General features: G+C 48.7%; 1 protein-coding gene across 1 annotated transcript in view; it reads right to left on the bottom strand.

Annotated features, from left to right (window-relative positions):
* Positions 1-374: 374 nt before the first annotated feature.
* NDOR1 (NADPH dependent diflavin oxidoreductase 1) overlaps positions 375-22,574 on the bottom strand; it is a 202,298-nt gene continuing 180,098 nt past the window's right edge. The window contains exons 14-15 of the mRNA XM_085610082.1: positions 9,024-9,118; positions 375-1,612 (exon numbers count right to left, since the gene is read on the bottom strand). Of these exons, the coding sequence (XP_085466208.1) occupies positions 1,468-1,612; positions 9,024-9,118 (240 nt within the window). The 3' untranslated portion in view covers positions 375-1,467. The remainder of the gene's footprint in view (positions 1,613-9,023; positions 9,119-22,574) is intronic.

The raw sequence follows: 22,574 nt of genomic DNA, 5'->3' as shown, positions 1-22,574 counted from the left end.
AGACACGACATACTGAATAAGGGAACTGTGTATGTGGTGGATGGGGAAGGGGTGGTGCTGCAGGCCATGTGATCTTCTTCCGGTCAAGTTAATAAAACGAAATGGACCATTTCCAGACATTTGGATATGCATTGATAGACCTCAAGAGGGTCAAATGAAAGAGACACCAACATGATGAATGTCTGAGGAACAATCCATCTTATATAATTCTCACAGCATCCAAGAACAATTCTGTGCACGATCTCAGCTGGAGGCAGTATTACACTCAGTCATTATATTGTTGAAAATGAGATTGAAGTCCAAAACAAAATGACAATACCCAAATGGAGAATACTGTCCAGTCCGATGCCCCAACTAAAGCAAGCATAGCAAGATTGTTTCACACTGGAGCTTTATTTTCGTTGAAAGACCCTCTATAGATTCATCAGATGTAGATGCTTCTGGCTCCTCTCTGCTCGCCTTCCTCTGCTTAGGAACAAACTCTATGAGTCCTACACCAGTTTTAAACATTACTCAGGTAACTAGCCTCTTTATATATATGAAATCATCCGATTTGATCTAAGATTGTGATTTTCACATTCCCCTTTAAGAGATTTGGAAAACTTTTCAGATTATTTTCTATCAGCAAAGACATCTTCCAAGTTTGCCTCGTGATTGGGCTGATACTTGCTCACTTCTACTAAACATCTCCTGCGGTATGCCACGCTTTCAGTCTCCCCCCACCAATGTTTTATCGCACCATATACATCCTACTGGTTACTATTAATACCATGACTATGATTTATGTAGCTCCTGGGGTATAGTGTTCCTATTTCCACTCTTTGATCACACCTTATGTCTTCCACTGCTTGTTACCATTAACCATACAGGAGTTAGGGCTATGATTCATAGGCTAAGAGGTGCAGCAAGCTATCTCCCATCTCTGGTGACAGCCTGGGCCTACCATTTAAGAATAATGACACATGACTATGATTTATGTTGACACTAAGGGATAGGAGGCCCTGACCCACATCTTAGCTTATGGTCTCTGTGTCTCACAGGATCCCAATAATGATTCAAGTAAAGCCCGGAGGTACAGAAAGCCATCTCCCATCTCTGAAGACACTCTTTGTCTCCCACTACTTAAGAATGATGATGTATGCCTGTATGTTGGAACTGAGGGACAGGATACCTCGTCCCCCATCTTAGATCATGGCCACGGTGACCCACCAGTTCCCATTAATGACACATGACTATGAGTTATGCGAGTCTGAGGTACAGTGTGCTCTGCTCCCATATTTGACCATGGACTACATGTTCCACTGGTTAGATTTAATGACGCATGGCTGTGAATCATGAATGCCCTGAGGAAAGGCATGCCGCGTTCCTCATCTTTATCGTGCCCTAGGTGCCCTTCGATTCACATTAACGACACATGATTCCTGTAGGCTCTGAGGTACTGTAGACACATTATTGTTCTCCCACGTGTTAGGACCAGGTTTCAGTCTGGAACCGCCGCGACTGCTCGAGCGATGTCAGGTACAGGTCAGCTTCTGATGCGGACATCCCACCTTCAGACTGAAATACGGACTTCAGCGCATCGGCCACGGCTCCTGGCATTAGTTTGGCATTTCTGGAAAGAAAGTAGAGAAAAATAAATCTCAAACAATGCCGGGCTTATTTACACGACTTTGTGTGCCCTCTCACAAAAACATCCCGTCAACAGAGATTTGAAGCCAGTAAGGCGAGAGTGCTGTTTATACGTATTTCTTTCCACAGCCCTCAACTCTGGCTAGAACACTGAAGAAGCAGTAAGAGGGAGATGGAGTAAACATGGTGAGGGAGATTCAATGCATATTACACGCAGCGCACATTGCAGAGTCATGATTCAGTAGCAGCATGCACCATGAGTAATGGAGTAGAGCTTTCCACACACTGACTGTTGCTGTCCTCACTGCGTTGGGTACAGCTTTCCACACACTGACTGTTGCTGTCCTCACTGCTTTGGGTACAGCTTTCCACACACTGACTGTTGCTGTCCTCACTGCTTTGGGTACAGCTTTCCACACAGTGACTGTTGCTGTCCTCACTGCTTTGGGTACAGCTTTCCACACACTGACTGTTGCTGCCCTCACTGCTTTGGGTACAGCTTTCCACACACTGACTGTTGCTGCCCTCACTGCGTTGGGTACAGCTTTCCACACACTGACTGTTGCTGCCCTCACTGCGTTGGGTACAGCTTTCCACACACTGACTGTTGCTGTCTTCACTGCTTTGGGTACAGCTTTCCACACACTGACTGTTGCTGTCCTCACTGCTTTGGGTACAGCTTTCCACACACTGACTGTTGCTGTCCTCACTGCTTTGGGTGCAGCTTTCCACACACTGACTGTTGCTGTCCTCACTGCTTTGGGTACAGCTTTCCACACACTGACTGTTGCTGTCCTCACTGCTTTGGGTACAGCTTTCCACACACTGACTGTTGCTGTCCTCACTGCTTTGGGTACAGCTTTCCACACACAGAGTGTTGCTGTCCTCACTGCTTTGGGTACAGCTTTCCACACACTGAGTGTTGCTGTCCTCACTGCTTCGGGTACAGCTTTCCACACACTGAGTGTTGCTGTCCTCACTGCTTTGGGTACAGCTTTCCACACACAGAGTGTTGCTGTCCTCACTGCTTTGGGTACAGCTTTCCACACACTGAGTGTTGCTGTCCTCACTGCTTTGGGTACAGCTTTCCACACACTGAGTGTTGCTGTCCTCACTGCTTCGGGTACAGCTTTCCACACACTGACTGATGCTGTCCTCACTGCTTCGGGTACAGCTTTCCACACACTGAGTGTTGCTGTCCTCACTGCTTTGGGTACAGCTTTCCACACACTGACTGTTGCTGCCCTCACTGCGTTGGGTACAGCTTTCCACACACTGACTGTTGCTGTCCTCACTGCTTTGGGTACAGCTTTCCACTCTCTGACTGTTGCTGTCCTCACTGCTTTGGGTACAGCTTTCCACACACTGAGTGTTGCTGTCCTCACTGCTTTGGGTACAGCTTTCCACACACTGACTGTTGCTGTCCTCACTGCTTTGGGTACAGCTTTCCACACACTGACTGTTGCGGTCCTCACTGCTTTGGGTACAGCTTTCCACACACTGACTGTTGCGGTCCTCACTGCTTTGGGTACAGCTTTCCACACACTGACTGTTGCGGTCCTCACTGCTTTGGGTACAGCTTTCCACACACTGACTGTTGCGGTCCTCACTGCTTTGGGTACAGCTTTCCACACACTGACTGTTGCGGGTACAGCTTTCCACACACTGACTGTTGCGGTCCTCACTGCTTTGGGTACAGCTTTCCACACACTGACTGTTGCTGTCCTCACTGCTTTGGGTACAGCTTTCCACACACTGACTGTTGCGGTCCTCACTGCTTTGGGTACAGCTTTCCACACACTGACTGTTGCTGTCCTCACTGCTTTGGGTACAGCTTTCCACACACTGACTGTTGCTGTCCTCACTGCTTTGGGTTCAGCTTTCCACACACTGACTGTTGCTGCCCTCACTGCTTTGGGTACAGCTTTCCACACACTGACTGTTGCTGCCCTCACTGCTTTGGGTACAGCTTTCCACACACTGACTGTTGCTGTCCTCACTGCTTTGGGTACAGCTTTCCACACACTGACTGTTGCGGTCCTCACTGCTTTGGGTACAGCTTTCCACACACTGACTGTTGCGGGTACAGCTTTCCACACACTGACTGTTGCGGTCCTCACTGCTTTGGGTACAGCTTTCCACACACTGACTGTTGCTGTCCTCACTGCTTTGGGTACAGCTTTCCACACACTGACTGTTGCGGTCCTCACTGCTTTGGGTACAGCTTTCCACACACTGACTGTTGCTGTCCTCACTGCTTTGGGTACAGCTTTCCACACACTGACTGTTGCTGTCCTCACTGCTTTGGGTACAGCTTTCCACACACTGACTGTTGCTGTCCTCACTGCTTTGGGTACAGCTTTCCACACACTGACTGTTGCTGTCCTCACTGCTTTGGGTACAGCTTTCCACACACTGACTGTTGCTGCCCTCACTGCTTTGGGTACAGCTTTCCACACACTGACTGTTGCTGCCCTCACTGCTTTGGGTACAGCTTTCCACACACTGACTGTTGCGGTCCTCACTGCTTTGGGTACAGCTTTCCACACACTGACTGTTGCGGGTACAGCTTTCCACACACTGACTGTTGCGGTCCTCACTGCTTTGGGTACAGCTTTCCACACACTGACTGTTGCTGTCCTCACTGCTTTGGGTACAGCTTTCCACACACTGACTGTTGCGGTCCTCACTGCTTTGGGTACAGCTTTCCACACACTGACTGTTGCTGTCCTCACTGCTTTGGGTACAGCTTTCCACACACTGACTGTTGCTGTCCTCACTGCTTTGGGTTCAGCTTTCCACACACTGACTGTTGCTGCCCTCACTGCTTTGGGTACAGCTTTCCACACACTGACTGTTGCTGCCCTCACTGCTTTGGGTACAGCTTTCCACACACTGACTGTTGCTGTCCTCACTGCTTTGGGTACAACTTTCCACACACTGACTGTTGCTGTCCTCACTGCTTTGGGTACAGCTTTCCACACACTGACTGTTGCTGTCCTCACTGCTTTGGGTACAGCTTTCCACACACTGACTGTTGCTGTCCTCACTGCTTTGGGTTCAGCTTTCCACACACTGACTGTTGCTGCCCTCACTGCTTTGGGTACAGCTTTCCACACACTGACTGTTGCGGTCCTCACTGCTTTGGGTACAGCTTTCCACACACTGACTGTTGCTGCCCTCACTGCTTTGGGTACAGCTTTCCACACACTGACTGTTGCTGCCCTCACTGCTTTGGGTATAGCTTTCCACACACTGACTGTTGCTGTCCTCACTGCGTTGGGTACAGCTTTCCACACACTGACTGTTGCGGTCCTCAATGCTTTGGGTAACCCATGTAGCAAACTTTGCTTTTTCTTGAATAAGCCCCAAGTAACAACCATCAAGAAATTCACTACGATAAGCAAACTGCTTCCCGATACGTGAAAAGAATTTCAAGAGTCCTGTTAGCTTTGTTAACACACTGCCAGAGAAGACACATAATGTGACGTTGATCAAGGTAGTCCAATAAGGGCCTCAATATGCAGTCCTCTTTACTTGTGATGAGGCCGTAAGCAGGCACCAGCAACATTAAAGTACAAGTTTTATGAGATAGGCATGAATGACACAGATCAGTTTTTCGCCTACCCTGAATTTGGGGGAGGAAGAGAAATTACCCGGGAGAATCGAAGTCCCTCATAACTTCTAATTTCTCACAGGATTCTCAGAATCCTGTTAATTCTGCACACCCAGCGCTCAGGGGACCCTGTTACGGTTACCTTTGGGGGTGCAGAACTACCGCTCTGCATCCAGGACCCTCCAGAGTCTTCTCACGAGATCTTCACTGTTCATCTAGTTTCTAATGTTGGGTGGCTTTGGTTCGGTATCTGCTGCTTATCATTAGCATATTTCAAATGGTGGACGGCCTTCAATGAGAAGTTTCGGCCTGTACCATCTGACCACTGGGACTGCTTGGCGGGGGAGAAGGCTAGAGTGATAATAGCATCCTCAATCTGGAGACGGTAGATGAAACTACCAGGAGACACTGGCTCTCTAGCTGGGCACAGTGTATGCTTCCTATGTCTTCAGGTAATAGTACTCGCACACAAGAGCTTGTCCCAATTATAAATAACAAACTATGAAAGGGCACTTCCCGCCCTAGGGTTGGTGGAGCAACAGAAGGCTACAACTCCCAGCGAAAGTAAGTATGATCTGTGAAAGAGCTTAGTATAAAACTGCAAGAGGCAGCCTACAGTGGGATCCTAGCTCTGCCCTGGGAGTTACACATTCATTGGTGTCCCTGGAGCACACCAGGGTATCTCTGAGGACGCACACTAACCCATGAAGAAAGGTTTCAGAGAAGGCTTGTACAGACAGGAAGTGGGTAGTATCTTTGAGAAAAGTCTGTAGAAATCTCAAAGTTTGCACAGCTGCATTAAACCTCTACGCCCTGACACATCCTACTGTCAGCATTGCAGATCACTGAGAATTCTATCTCAAACCAATCCTAAAGCCGAAAACGATGATATGGAAAACAGCCAATCACCTGAATTCAAACAATTAAAAACACAGCATGTCCATGTGTACCCTGATCCACAGCACCCACTCATCCCCATCCTAGAAATTAGGCTGCCATTCTGGGACTAAAAACAGGTAGAAATGTCTAGGTGTCTGAAAGCACTAATTGGCATACTGAAGACACAGTCATGAATGACAGTACTCACACACAAGGGGAGACCGAAGAATAACTAGGGACTTGGGGCAGTTAAATGAGTGAGTGAACAGTGGTCTCCAATAAAAAAAGTAGAATATTAATTGCCACCAAATGTTAGTTTCAACAAAGACATGTTCAAAATAAATGTTGGTGAGTGACAGTGACAAAACGTGTCCAGTGCTCTCTTGAAGCGTGATACACGTGTGAATAAAGTGACCAGTGTGCATATCGTATAATCAAGACACACATTAGTTAAAATACAGAATATTTCAGGGCCATGGAACAAGTGATTAGCACACTGATCCCCATTCACACGCTTCAAGAGAGCGCTTGGCATTTTTTTCACTGGCACTCATTCGTCGTTTAGTTTTGATCATGTGTTTATTAAAACTACCATTTGGCTGCAATTATTATTGTACATTTGTATACCAGGGCCCACTATTCACCACCTTGAATGACTACACAAGACTGGCAAGAGGTGTGGCACTTTCTTAAATGGGAAGGGCTGCAATTGTGAACATGGGCATCAGGGGCACACATGAGGCCTCTCAGAGATTCCTCAGTTTCAAATGTAGACATCACATTTAAGGTGTCTGTGGCCAAAACGAAGGCATCACTAGCACCATCCCAACGCTATTCACCAAACAACAGCCAAAACTATTGGCTTTCTCTGCTACTTTTTTTGAAATGCACGTATTCTGAATGATAAGATTGACATTTTTGTTAGCCAAAGGATGTTTCCTCTGTTGTAAATTGGGTTAAGATGAAATGAAATGGCTGTAGCTAAACTCAATTATATTCTGTAAGCAGTAACTTGTAAAGTAAAAAACAAACCACATTACAATTGGAAAGATTCCACAGGAGTGATTTGAGGCCCGATGGAATCAAAATTATATTCTACTTTAAGCAATAATGAAATGGTGTAAGGACATGTAAAAATGTCTCACGACGTAATCCAAAAAACACAGAAAAGCCAGCCTTTCACCCTCCACTCTCTCATAAGAACCACAAAGAACATTAAAAGGAGGCACACCAAAATCACACAAAATTCACTTTGCAACACATGGCCCTTGAGACTTGCAGACTGCAGCAACCAAATTCAGACTCCATCTATCACCTGAATACAAAACCATCCACATTATCAATAAACTGATCACACATCTGCCCATTCGAGCTAATTTTAGATGACGCCAGATTTCATGAGCATTTAATCAGATTTCAAAAATGTCCCCTTTAAATCAAGTATGCTCTTACTGCAGCTAAAGGGGCCAGGGTCATCTCTCCAAATACTGTCTCATGTCTAACATGTCATTGTCCCTCAGAAGTGTGCAGTCATCTGGCAACAATAATCTCACCTGGACCATAACTACCTCACAGGCAAGTGACACACAGACTTCTACCCAGAGAGGGGAACAGACACAGCCAACCTCGACAAATAAAGACAGCCTTCTGCATCTGACAACTGTACTGATCCTCGTCCAAACTCATGAGCTTAGTGCCATTCTTTGAAAACTCTAACATACATGCAAATAAACAAATGCTTCCGTCTGTGTAGCTCATGAACATTTAATTCTGCAATCATCATCATTTGGTTCATGTCACCAAGAACCATAACCGTGAATGAAAAAACCCGAAGGAACAAACCATATATGTCACCCTAGAAAAATGCCAGTTGAAGCCATTTTTTCCATTTGGTGAGCTACAAATCGTCAGTTGGTCTATGGCGCCATCGTGTGGTAGACACTTAAGAGTGCGGTGAAATTGGTCTACAGGGAGTTTCAATACCAAAGTTATTTTTTGCATGATCACTTCTGCTAGCTAATGTGTATCAACTTAACATCACCACATACTTAATTCTAGTTTCTGTTTGTCGACTGCTTCTCTTTTGAAAAGCACTCAAGCTGACATACTCTAGCTGATTATAACCCGCTGAATGGAAAAGTTCGAGGTCGGTGACAGGAGTAGATTCAACAATGCCGTGCAGATGACACTTTAATTTAGTCGAGTATTTCAACTTACTAACAAGGAGTTTTGTATAGCGCTAACAGTTGTATTTAAAGCACTGTACTTTTGTCCTGGTTTTGTGCTACACTGATTAGTGTGTGTCTCCCTTGAAACGGGGGCTCCCCTCGACGCCCTTTTGAAGACCTGACTTCGGGAGACCTGTTTCGACTCGAGTCTAAGATCCTTGATATAAGAAATAAGCTTCGACAGTGCCCTTGCTACTAGCGATGTCTTAAAGGCCCTAAAGCGAGAATTTTCTGAGTGTAATACATGTTCATGCTTTTCTTAACCTGTGTAGGAAAAACAGTTAGTAATGCATGTGATGTAAAAGCCATATTTGCATTGAACCAAGGGGCACTTGAATGAAGCGATTCCAGAGCCACGGTATTTTATCAGAAATATGAATTTGCCACATTCACCACATACTCCACCATCTTTTACATAATTTGCATCTTTCAATTACTGAGTTCTGTATTGAGGCCTTCGGGAAAGGCGTTTTATCTAGAGAAGGACACAAAACAGTTTACACATTCAAATACAATGCAAGCAGCGAGGAGAAAATTACTGCACTTTTCCCTTGAGAATGTTTTGTTTCAGGGACAGGGCACTTCTCGATACGAGCCCGTGGACTTGCTGGACAGTAACACTGCTCTCCACTAGTGCTCCCCATGTACCAACAATGAGCAGAGGTACTTACCCTGCGATATAAATGTGGGCGTGTTTATTGCTAATTAGATCCCAAAGAAGTGGTCCATTTTCTACAATTCGATGCTGAACATACACTTTATCTTCCTGGAGCAAAGGAAATACAAAGAAAGAATAAAATGGCACCAGTTACTTTATTTAAGAATTTTATAATAACACCAATGTGAAAACTTTGCTTCGATGGAAAGATTAAACTTTATACATTTCACACAAGCCTCTGTTTTTATAAATGAGCCAGAAACTGGGAACTGATTCAACTGACCCGAATTAACACCTTTTAGGAACAAGCATTGGCATAGCCAATAGGTCTCGCTTTTGGGACCTTATAAGTACTTAGCCATGCAACAGTTGATGTTGTTGCACCAAGGATATTGTGCTGCATAACTAAATACTTATAAGGTCCCAAAAGCAAGATATATTGGCTATGCCAATGCTTGTTGAATGAGTATCTTCCAAAAGATTTTACTACAGAGCACGTGTTTTGTCTGGATTCTGGGTTATGTTTGAATGTAGCAAAAACCAAAGGAAATGATGGACGGAGTGTTGAACATTGCAAGCACTCCCCCCAGTCAACTGATCTGGGTTTAATCCATCACCGTTCTTTAGCCCACTCTGCCACCCCAGTTCAGACATGGCTATATGCAAATCAGTCTGACCCTGTGCCTCATGGGAACAGTCCAGCCCTAACTGCCAAGCCATGTCTTCCCTGGACCGGAAACAAGCTTCCTAGGACCGGTTTCTGGCATTTCAGCCGTCTTCAGCCAGGCTTGCTTGAATCCAGTGGCAAAGTGAGCAAGGGACTCACGTCTGAGCATACCCTGCCAACTTATGGCGAACAAAGCAAAAACCAAAGGAAATGATGGACGGAGTGTTGAACATTGCAAGCACTCACCCCCAGTCAACTGATCTGGGTTTAATCCATCACCGTTCTTTAGCCCACTCTGCCACCCCAGTTCAGACATGGCCATATGCAAATCCGTCTGACCCTGTGCCTCATGGGAACAGTCCAGCCCGAACTGCCAAGCCATGTCTTCCCTGGACCGGAAACAAGCTTCCTAGGACCGGTTTCTGGCATTTCAGCCGTCTTCAGCCTGTCTTACGGCGGTGGACACACCTGCCCAGCCCCCAAGGAGTGGTGAGTGGGGCTGGGCTCTGACTAGTGCCGCATGGGTTCCCTGCACAGCTGCCCCACCTGACAGCGGTTGCAGCTAATGGACTTACTTTTACTATCTTCTAAATCGCAATGATTCCGGCAGGGGCCCGATTGGCCCTGCCCTGTACATAATTCCCCCCCCCCCCCCCCCCTGTAAATGTTAACCGAGCGCCAGTTGGCACAGTACAGAGATTGCCCAGTGACATCTTGTGGTTTTGGACAATACAAAAGTTATTTTTACCTCAACTGGTGTAGTGTCTCTTTTTGTAGTGTGCCTTGTGTGTCGCCTGTGTGTGCTTTGTGTGTGCTCTGCACCACGCTACCCGTTTCCAACACCTTGCAAATGGGTCAACTGAGAACTATGCACCAACCTGCCCCCAACGGTACCCTTATATTCTATGCAAGCTTTGGCTACCATTCTGCTAATGCCCACAAACCCCTCTGCTACAACCCAGCTGTTGCCTGTTCGTACCGGGCACCTCCAGACCTCCACGTGCCTGCCAGTCATCAACACGGATTCTGGACCTTCTGCTGTCGTCACAGAAGTGAACATGCCGGAATGTCTAGCCTTCCCCGAACTATAGAGCCTGCATAAACCTATATATTGGATATGTAAATTACTAAAAATCAAAAGGTCTCGGCTTGCACAGAGCTAAAAAGAATTTGTGTCAGCATTGAAGCATTTCCATTGGAGCCATTTCCAATGTCATTATCTTATGACAGTAACCTGTCATTTTCTTTTCATTTATTGACAAACAATATACTTTAAAAGCAGCCCACAAGTCTGTCCTACTGAACACTGACGAACCTAGCAACGGCTTCCATGCATCAGTGGCGTCCTCATGGATGTTAAGCAGTAGCATACTGGACCAGGAGGGGTCTGTAGCAGGATGTTTAATCCACTGTGGCAGAATCAGAGCCTATATTCATCCCGCTGAGCTCTTTGTCAAGGTACTAAAACTCAAGGTCCTCCTGCACCTGATCAGAAGTATGAAATACTGTATAAATGCAACTGCTAAAAAAACACACTAAGAAAGGAGACGGATATAAGACCTACGTTTGTGAAAGGAAATATGGCACTCATTATCTTGGTTAAAGAATGTGTGACGAATCTGCGATATGCAGGTCAATAAGAAATACTTAGTATGGCACTCCTCTTGTACAACTATTAAGACATCAGGAAAGAACTACATAATCTTTGCACTGAGGAAGAGGCACAAGCAGCAAAACACATTGACACAGCATCCAATCCCACTGGGAAGAATAAGACTGGAGATTTCTGACGACTTTCCTTGAGAACACACCTCCAACCACTTTAGTGGCTCCTCCTAATCTGTTATTTTGATTGAGACATATTGACAACTTATGTGTACTTGAGTCAATAGCAAAATAATCTACCGAACAGCAAATACACCACGAAATTCCGTATTTAATGAATATCAAGGGCATGTGCCTATTTTGCACAGCATGGTAATTTAGTTGAAATATTCAACCCCTTGTTTGCTAGCCAACACTATAGCCTCTCCAAAAGGGTACCTTTCATATTTGTCTTTTACACATATACAGCTCAAATGTGCATATGAATCAGTATTGACAGGGCTGGGTCAGACAGGTAAGGAAGATCATAACAATTGCTTTTTTTTCTGACGTATTTCAAAATGATGACACCACCCGTAAGTTCCTATGATTACAAACTAAGTTGAGGAGCAATATTGACTAAAGAGAAGAAAGCTGCAATTTGGCAGATACTGAGAATCCTCAAGTGAATTAATGAATGTGTCCTCATGTAACGCAACTGGTGCTCATGTAAAAGTGCGCTGATACCTGATTTCGGGTCAAGTTCGTGCTATATAAAAATTCAAGAGAATTTTTTTTTTTAACCAGGTACGAAAATATGATCAGAGGCTTACAGTCGGCAGGCTTAAAGTCTCGTGTCTATAGAAGGTAACAACTGTTCAACATCTGAGTCCCTTACACTGGTACTTTGCATACGATTAATCGGGCAGGATTTGGTTCAGACAGTAGCAAAGTTTTGACCATCAGATGTGCACAAAATATTAATAGTGTTTGGGGGGTATTGATTGATCTCCCAAAGCGGTAGATACTAATGGTATGTAAAGCAAGAGTATGGTAATGTCAGGGGCATAAAAGTTAGGAACCCTCTTTAAATTGTCCGAGCATGGTGTGAAAGATGCCGCTTTGTATTTGTTAAAGGAACGTCAAGATCGTAGGCATGCAGGTCATGAATAAAACCGGCGATTCTCCATACTGTGTAAGCAGCACAAGTGCTCGGGATGGGGCTAAAGAAGTTGTACTATCCGACGCATGGTTCAAGGCTCTTCCAGACACAAATTCCTGCCCGTGCCGAGTCCCATGCGCACCCAGGCAACAATTGCAACTGCAGCTGCACGAGGAGCATGTGTACGGAGGTCAAAATATAACAAGCATTGGCCGCGAAAGTGAAACTGATGAATGCCGCGAAAGTGAACCTGATGAAAGTGATCGCGCGGCCTGCTGCAGTATAGAGAGGCGAGGGGGTGGGTGTGGAGGCCAGCAGAGTGACGCGATCTGTGGTGGGGGGGAACTGGAGCACAGAGAGAGGCACGCAAGGGGGTTAGGGAATTGAAGCACGGAGAGAGGCACGCAAAGCGCGCACCCGCGCACATGCACTCAAGCTCTAGGCCGGCCATGGCAGCATCTGGTAGCACTTTTTTTTACCCCTTACTAAAAGTCAAGCAAGCAGCGTATGCGCTGCTCTAGGCTCGACCTAAAGAAGACCTACAGTTTACATGGTTATAAGCTCTGCATATTTGTGCAAATGTAGCAAGAAGACAAAATAAATCTCTAGTATGTTAATAATGAACGCGATCAAACATGTTTAATGTTTTTTTGGTGTTGGTAATGGTGGGCAAGATATGTGGTTTTGACCTATTTCCTAAAAAAGCAAAATATGGCAAGAGCGAGGGCTCTTTCGAAAAAGTTTGAGAAAAAAACGGGTTCTGCCAATATGAATTAAAAAAAGCTTTATATTTCTATGGGCCCAATACTTTTTGATGGTGCAAACATTGAACATTGCAAAACTGTGGACTTTGCAACCAGAAAAAGGCATGCTACATTGTACTAAGGTCCACTGCGAGTCAGAAATGTGTTTCCAACTCAATGCAGGCATTGTGAGAACCGTAGATTTGCAAGGTTAAAGAGGGGAGGTAAAAGAGGCATTACCCATTTCTTTGCAACTTGCAATGGAACATTCCAATGCTTTGCGACTGTATCCCAATGAAATGTTAATAAATTGTCAAATCAGGTGGTACAGATGCCACTATGTGAATTAAAGGTGGTCTAGCCAGTTAGGGATCCAGCCAGAGGCTTTGCTCTGGCTGAGCTCCAGGTCCTATTGGACCCATTGGCCCAAAATGAGCCTTCCACAAAGAAATAACAACAAGGAGCATTGTAGCAGGAGCTTTACGGCGCTGCTGCGCAATTTTTAAATATTTTACCTGTATTTCTTTTCTTTAGGTTTTCGGCATCGCGCTGCATCTCCCCCTCACACGCACTATAATTTGGGTCCCTCACCGCCGTTTGGCGGGTTGGTTCCGGGCTCCGGGGTGGCAGACATCTTGGGTTGGGGGCGAGGAGCAGGATTACAGCGCTTACTGCGCATGCGCCAGATGGGAAGCGGGCATTTAAGGCGAGTCCCCGCCTCCCTTCGCCCTGACAAGGAGCATTGTAGCAGGAGCTTTACGGCGCTGCTGCGCAATTTTTAAATATTTTACCTGTATTTCTTTTCTTTAGGTTTTCGGCATCGCGCTGCATCTCCCCCTCACACGCACTATAATTTGGGTCCCTCACCGCCGTTTGGCGGGTTGGTTTCCGGGCTCCGGGGTGGCAGACATCTTGGGTTGGGGGCGAGGAGCAGGATTACAGCGCTTACTGCGCATGCGCCAGATGGGAAGCGGGCATTTAACGCTCCTCCCCTAGCGCAGCGGGATCGCGCAGCGGGCGTGTCCTCGCGTGGCCGGAGTCGTGCCAGAGTCCTGCCCGTCTGCGCCCGTCCGCGCTAAGGACGCGCTGGACATCGCGGCACTCTGTGTAAGGACCGCTGTTCCATCTTTGGTTCGGTCATGCTAACGTACACGCGGGATCACCTGTTTGCCATCGGTAAGGTAAGCCGCTGTTGCACCCTTCCACCGGTACACCCACTGCGTGGCCCATATCGTTGCCCCTGCAATGAGTGGACTCTCGATTGTCCGCATCCTCTCCCGGGGTTTATTCCCCCGGAGACCCGCCGTGCCACAGGTGCTCCTACCACTCTGAAGATCTTGAATTTAAACGTCAGGTCTGCGTTGAAACACTATCAGCAGATTTGTGACCTCATTGAGGAGGAAGCTCCAGACGTATTTGCCATGACGGAAACATGGCTACAGGACGCTGATACTGCTATTACTAATCTAGCTTGCCCACCCAGCTATTCTATGTACACTCTGAATAGGCTGTCTAGGGGTGGAGGTATCGCGTTAGTGGTAAAATCTATCTACCCGTGCGTCTGGGGTGCCTTAAACATCTCTGGGTGTGAAAGTGCCATGTTCAAGGTCTCTGTCAGCCCCGAGTTTACCCTGTCCGGGATGGTCGTCTATCGCCCACCCGGCAGTGATGTAGCGTTTAGAAGTGCTTTCCCCGACACTGTTGGCCCTCTGGTCGCCGACTGTGCCAACTTTTCCATCTTGGGTGACCTAAACCTACATTTTGACACTCTCTCTGGCCTGACAGTGCGTTCCATCTCTGCTGACCTGGAGGCCTTTCAACTTCCCCAGGTGGTGTCCCAGCCTACTCATCTGGGGGGACATACTTTGGATCCCCTGTTTTCTAATCTGGTGGGGATTCAAATTAAGTCTGTCTCTCCGGTGGAATGGACGGATCACTTCTTGGTGTCCGTCCTTTGCCCGGTCTCGGCCACTCCTTTCATCTCTTCGGCTAGAAGGGTTCTGAAGAGGGCATGGAAAAAGCTTCGGTTAGAGGACTTACATCGTCTTCTATTAGAGGAGCCGCTGGGCCCTTTGACGGATGTGGAAAGGGGGTATGACCTCTTCTGTTCTTGGATAACTAGGGCCTTGGACTCTCTGGTACCTATTGTGTCAACTAAAGTCAATTCCAGAGAGTCGAGTCCCTGGTACGATGACACTCTCCGGGCTCTAAAGGGAGCCTGTAGACGAGCAGAAAGGGCTTGGAGGAAAACCTATGGGGCTGAGCTAAAAGCTGCATATGCCAAGTCCGTTAAGCTCTACCATCGAGCTATCTGCCGAGCCCGTGCGGCTTTTTATGCCATCGAATTCCGGAACAGTCCGAATCCGTCCAAAGCTATCTTTAAGGCCGTAAAAGATCTTACAGCAAAGCGGACTACCTCTACGACCGTAAGCTCCCTTTCCCATTGTGAATCCCTTGCATTCTACTTCTTGGGGAAGGTCCAAGCTATATATAGGACATTCCCTAGCATGGGGTCCACTGAGGAAAGTATAATCGGGGTTCATCACCAGACTACCTTGCTTGTTTTTCCCCCCCTTACCTTGGATGGTTTTGATAAACTTGCGTTGCAAGTCAAATCTGGGTCCCCATCTGATCCAGTAAGGCCTACTCTCTTCCGAGATCAGGCTTTCATGGGGCGTACAGCCGTATGCTCCTTGGTCAACCTTTCCTTGGAAACGGGAACTGTTCCATCTAAGTGGAAACAAGCTGTGGTGTCCCCGATTATTAAAAAGCCCACCCTGGACCCTTCTAAGCCTGAAAGTTATCGCCCCATTTCGTTGTTGCCCTGGCCAGCCAAGATCACGGAGGCCCATGTGAACCTGGCCCTGTCTGAACATTTGACTCGGACCAATGCCCTCGACCCCTCACAAAACGGATTCCGTGCTGGGCACAGTACGGAAACTGCGTTACTTGTGATGGTGGAACATCTCCGGGCAATGTTGGATGCTGGTCAAACGGCGGCGCTTATTTTGTTAGATCTTAGCGCCGCCTTTGATACGGTAGATCACAGCATCCTCCTGCGTCGGCTCGAGGAGACTGGCATTGGCGGTCGGGTGTTGCAATGGTTCCGCTCCTTTTTAGAGGACCGTTCCTTCTGTGTTGCCATCCCTCCCTTCAAGTCCAACTACCAACCACTGGCCATGGGGGTTCCGCAAGGGTCCTCGCTGAGTCCCACGTTGTTCAATCTTTACGTGAGACCGCTGGCAGATGTCGCTAGGCAGTGGGGCCTTACTTTAGTCTCATATGCTGACGACACTCAGCTGGCGGTTACTCTCAGCGGGGATGCGGAGATTGAGGCCCCCAGGTTTCAGTCTGGACTGAAGGCGGTGGCTAGCTGGCTGACAGGCAACTGCCTTCAGCTTAATGCTAGTAAAACAGAGGTGATGGTCGTCGGGAAGGGTGTGGAGCTGTGGGGCGACCACTGGTGGCCTCCAGAGTTGGGACCTACTCCGATCCCGGTATCGGAAGTGAAAAATCTGGGGGTATGGCTGGATGCGGGCCTCTCCTTTGTTGGCCACACTAAAAAAACCGCGGCCTATTGTTTTGGTCTTCTGAGGGGTTTGAGACCTGTTCTCAAGTTCTTTGATGCCCCGACCAGGCAACTGGTGATCCAGGCTACCATCATCTCTCGCCTGGATTACGCCAGTTCTCTCCTGGCTGGGGCGAATCAGTCTGAACTGACCCGTCTACAACGGGTTCAGAATGCTGCGGCAAGGGCGATCGTGGGCCTGCCCAGATTCTGCTCGGTGACAGGTGTCCTTCGCTCCCTACACTGGCTTCCGGTCAGGAAACGCATCCTCTTCAAGGTACTGTGTCTTGCTTTTAAAATCTTGCGAGGCACAGGTCCGGAGATCTTGTCGAGTTGTCTGTCGTTTTATGTTCCTACCCGCAGCCTTCGCTCTCAGGGTCTGGCCCTTGCGGTGGTTCCCAGATTTAGGCTTAGCCGCATGGGAGGCCGCTCGTTTAGGGTCATGGCTGCGTCAGCATGGAACTCCCTGCCTGTTGAGATCCGCATGTTGGAGGACCTTCTGACCTTTCGGAGGGCTATAAAAACCTTCTTGTTTTAGCCCTCTTTTAGTATTTATTTTTAGCTTGTGGTTATGTTACGTGCTTCCTTGTCTCTGCGCCAGGACGCTCCTTGGCTGGAGTATCTGTGCGCATAATAAATAACCGTAACATAACATAACATAACCTATCGTGTTAAAAATGAGAGAAAGAGGCAGCCATCTAGTGAGTGAATTGTATCATGTAAAACCAGAAAACCTGAGACCAGACGTGGCCTGCTTGACAAATTTGTGTGATCCTAGGCAAATATTTTATTTTCAAAGACTCCTTTTACTTCGATATCAAATATCAGAGCACTTTTCAATATGTGAGTTCAAGGGGTGCAATGTACAAAAATAATCTGATATATTAAGATGAAACACTTCTGCATGTCAAAGAAATACCTTTTTTAAATTTCAAGAGACAATCTTACTTTCCGATGATGTTTGTTGCATGATTTAGATGACAATTATTTTCAGGGCTTGGCTCGTGCATGGAATCTTAAGAGTCCAGCCTGACCCTTGGCTCGGCTCCGCTCTGGCTCAGCTCTCCCTGTTAATTTGTTGGCTCTCCCAGCACAAAAGCAAATTGCAGCTGGGGCATCAGGAGAGGAGCGTGGTCAAGCAGACCGCTGTACGCTACCTGCGATGACCATTTGCAGGATGCCTCCTTTTTTGAAACAGAGGCTCCTGTCCATTCAAGAGAAAAACACTGCCAAATGACATTCTTTGAATTTGAATGTCGGCCTGCTGTCCTTCTCAGGCCTCCATCCCTGCATTTAGATGCATTCGGAGGGATTCACCAATGGCATTGTTGCCTTTATCATAATACACCAATGGCATTTTTGCTACTATCATAATAATGTCAGGGATTCCGAAAATCCTACAGAATGCCACTTTTTCCACTATTATGGTTTTGTATATCCATCAAACCGCAAAAATAATCCTTGGTCGCAACGCAGATGCTACTCAAATACTGAATCTGCGATGCAACCTGAGATTAGTACAACGGGCTCCAAGTTCGGGATTTTCTTGCCTTTCCCAAACACATACACAATCACACATGCCAAAATGTTGCACGACCTGTAAGGAACACAGCTTTACATATATAGGATTCATGGATAGCTGACTGGCTAGGCATGAATGAGGCCTGCGGTTTTATTAATTTGTCCAAAGATATTGGTCTGTTATTACAATAAAATCCTGTTAAGGCAGCGGGCTGCATTACACATCATTTATCTAGGTATACAACAGCTCTTCAGGAAACCGATGCCTAAGCTCAGAGTTGGTTGGACTGGTGCTGCGCTGTTAATCGCATCCCCTACCATAGGTTTCCTCGGAAACAGAGGTATGGCCCTTTTGGAGAAAATGAAGGAGGTTTGAAAATCATGCTTGGTGACGCCAAGACATATCTCACTAGGATGAAGAACATTCCAGGCACTCCCTGGTCTTCAGAAATACACCCAGAATCAGAGGATTTGCAGCAAATCCCAAAACTGTTTTGCCCAATGAACATTAGGCCATCCCCAAGGACAAATGGCCCCTGCCGTTCTAGGAGGAGAATTGACTGCATCTAATTTTGAAATGAGTGTCAAATACATCTTTGAATACACACCCAGCATGAAAGATAGGGTAAGAAACTGATTGAAAAAAAATTCCTGAGATAAGCCGGTGTAGCAGCACTTTACCTTGCTGACACTATCAACAGAAAGAGCCTTGAGTGCTGCCTTGTTTCCTCAAACAGAAGAGGGTTCTGGAATTGTCCATTTCCTCAAACAGAAGAGGGTTCTGGAATTGTCTATGTGGCAGATCATCACTCTATTTTCTGAGGCATTGGTCAAGCTCTAGACCTTCAGATAAGGCAAGCAGAAAGTGCATCTCAGACCGAGTTAGGCGCATGTGTCCACCAGACTGATCATCCCACAGTTGTTCCCTGTCTTCCACCATATTTGACTGCAGAGAACAAATGCAAAGTTAATTATAGGATTGCCATCCTGTCCACAAAGTTGGTTTGTTTCAGTCATGATATCCCTGGTCAAGAGGTAGTCCACTACCTGACTAATGGGCATAGCTAACTCCAGAAGAGGGAAGGCTTTTACCAGGCTGTATTTCAGGACAGCCCCAAAGATCTCAAATGTTTTGGGTGGTATCAAGATGGATTTATTGAGAACTTCTCAAATCCCTTTTCTTTACATGTAAATAATAGGAATCGGGGAGGAGCCTAGCGCGCAACCAAGATGGCCGCGTAGGTGCGAGGCTCCCGAGGACCTCCGCGACCTCCTGAATTAATCCTGGCTATATCCTGTCCTTTTTGAGGGGACTGTGTCGGTGAACCCGAGCTGAGGCGCCACCCGTTTTCCGTGTTCGAATCGGACCCCGAACACCGGCGGGAGCGCCGATCGAAGGTTGCGGCCTTCCCCGCGCCGGCCCCCCGGATTGGAGTAGTGGGGCGATCCGGGGACAAAGTGAACAACAGCGGCGGGCACGGCTGGGCGACTCGCGTACCCCGCGCTTTCACTTTCGCGCCCTCCCCGCCTCCAGCGAGGTAGGGTCGCGAAGCGGGGTGCGGCGGTGTGGTCTTGTCCAGGTGCCCGGCTGACCCGGCAGCTGTGGATCGTCCTGCGGTGCGGTGGCCGCCCTCCCCCCCCCGGACCCAGTGAACGGGTCTATCGTCCCTTTTGAGGAGATTGGCACGACGGTGGGAGAGCAAGCATGTCCACCAAACAAGATGGCGACCGGGCGAAGGTGAAGACAACTCGCCGTGGCCCGGCGCACCAATCCAACAGTATGGACCGCTACACTCTCCAGAAGGGATCACCGGAGACATCGCGCACGTCCCCGGCGGGCCTGACGGAGACGCCCGCCCAGCCGGTGGACCTGACCCTCCGGGACGTCATGGGCGCCATCGCGGAGATGAAGGCCTCGGTGGACCAGCGCTTCGACACCCTAGCGCAAAAAATAGACTCGGTCCTTGTGGATGTGAGCCTGGTGCGGGCAGACCTGTCTAAGACGAATGACCGGGTCGATTCCCTGGCCCACACCACAACGGGCCTCGAGACAGATGTGGCGGCCCTCCAAAAGGAGGTGCGCCGGCTTGGCCAGGCGAGCGCCCTGATGGACCGGCGACTGGAGGATTCCGAGGGTCGGGCCAGGAGGAATAATGTTCGGATTGTGGGGGTGCCGGAGGGACGAGAGGCGGAGGCCGCCGACCTTTTTGTGGAAGATCTAATCCTCACCCATCTGCAGCCCCGGGGCCTGAGTAAGCTTTTTGCAGTGGAGCGTGCTCACCGGGTCCCTGGGGGCAGGCCGAAGACCGGTGCCCCGCCGCGGCCTATCATTGCCCGGGTTTTTAACTTTCGGGACAGGGACGCTATCCTGCAGACCTCCAGGCAACAGGGACCGGTCAAGCTTGACAACATGGATGTGCGTTTCTACCCAGACTTTACTCCGGCGGTCCAAAAGCAAAGACTGAGTTTTCTCGGTGTTAAACGTCGCCTGCGGGACCTGAACCTAAAGTACTCAATGCTCTTTCCAGCTAAGCTAAGGGTGGAGGTGGAAGGTCGCACGCACTTCTTTGATCGTCCCGAGGCGGCTGGGGACTGGTTGGACACTCTGCCTGATGATCGGGGCCGGGGGGGTGGAGGGGGTGCGGGCGGTGGAGAGGGCCTGCCGGATCAGAATTAAGGGGTGAATAATAGGCCCCGCTCGGGACAATATTTCTTTACCATTTCTCGATCGTGTATGTTCCCCTCCTATGGAGGTCGTACGGGGTCTGTTGGGGGCTTCCCTCCTCCTCTGGGGTACTAGTTAGTCTTTCTCTATGGGGCGACAGGCACACTGCACTTTGGGGGGGCTGACTGGGCTCATGCAGGGGTGCAGGGAGGGGGGAGTTCTGTTGGGATGGGGGGGTGGGGGAGGTGTGTTGTTTGTTCGCACCGCAAGGCAAACCCTTTACTGTATAGCTGTACTCGAAATGCTCTGTGGGGGACGACTGATTGCTTCTATGTATGATGGGGGGTAGGGACTTGGCTGTGTTGTCCTGGAATGTTAACGGCCTGGGGGATCGGATTAAGCGTGGTGTGGTCCTGCAGTTCCTGAAACGCATATCGCCAGATGTTGTCTTTTTGCAGGAGACACACCTTATAGGTAACTCCTTCCATGCCATGAATCGGCGAGGCTATCGTTTGGTGGCCCACTCGGGCTTCACTTCGGGGTCGCGGGGGGTGGGTATCATGATCAAGAACTCGCTCCCGCTGGAGATTGATGAGGTGCGCCATGACGAGAGGGGACGCTACAGTGTCCTGGTGGGTAGAATGGAGGGTAGAGTGATTGTTTTCATGTCAGTGTACGTCCCGCCTGGGTTACAAGCTACTACATTTGCGGACCTGGGGCGCCTCCTCTTGGACCTCCCGGGTGGCCTGCTGGTGGTTGGGGGGGACTTCAATGCGGTAGTTTCTGGGTCTATGTATCGTCACCCCCCTAGGGACCTCCCCCGGGCACAGGCGTGGCTGTCCGGCCTCTTAGACACACTGGGCCTGGTGGATTGCTGGCGACTAAAGCACCCTACGCAGCTGCAATACACTTTCCACTCGGGTGCCCATGGTAGCCTCTCGCGACTTGACTACATCCTGGTCCCGGCGGCCCACGCTGGGAGGGTAGGAGAGGTGTGCCATCTGGCGCGGGGTATTTCGGATCACTCCCCATTACTGTTACATTTTGATGTCTTCCCGAGGGGGGAGGGCAGGGTGGCCCCAATCAATGCATGGTACTTGCGAGACCCCACTATTCGTGCCGACTTGATCAAATCCTTACAGCGATATTTTGACGAGAATATGGGGTCTGTCTCTTCGGCCATCTCCCTGTGGGAGGCCTTTAAGGTAGTCCTCAGAGGGGAGGCCCTCTCCTCTATCTCCCATGCCCGGAGGCGTGAGCGGGAGGAGGTGACCCGGGTGGAGGCCGAGATTGTGGAATTGGAGGGTGACCTGGGGAGCGGGGTAACGGATGCCAAGTTGCATGTTTTGCACCTCAAGCAGGCGGCCTATAGGGCCCTCGTCACGGAGGCGGCCAGGGGCCTCAGTAGAGAGCAACAGGGACGATTGTATGATGTGGGCGATAAGGCGGGTAAACTGATTGCGTGGTTGGATAAGAGGGAGAGAGCGAGTCGTGTGGTTCCTTTGATTGAGAGGATGGATGGTACGCGTGTCACCGAGCCGGAAGCCATCGTCTCCTGCTTCGCGGATTACTTCCGCGAGGTGTACTCCCCGGTTTCCCCCTGCTCGGAGGAGGATTCCCATTCCCTGCTTCGGGACATAGCGCTGCCCTCCCT

The sequence above is a fragment of the Triturus cristatus genome, chromosome 1_2 (assembly GCF_964204655.1).
Source record: "Triturus cristatus chromosome 1_2, aTriCri1.1, whole genome shotgun sequence".
In the NCBI taxonomy this organism is placed as follows: domain Eukaryota; kingdom Metazoa; phylum Chordata; class Amphibia; order Caudata; family Salamandridae; genus Triturus; species Triturus cristatus.
This window is presented reverse-complemented; position numbering and strand designations above follow the sequence as displayed.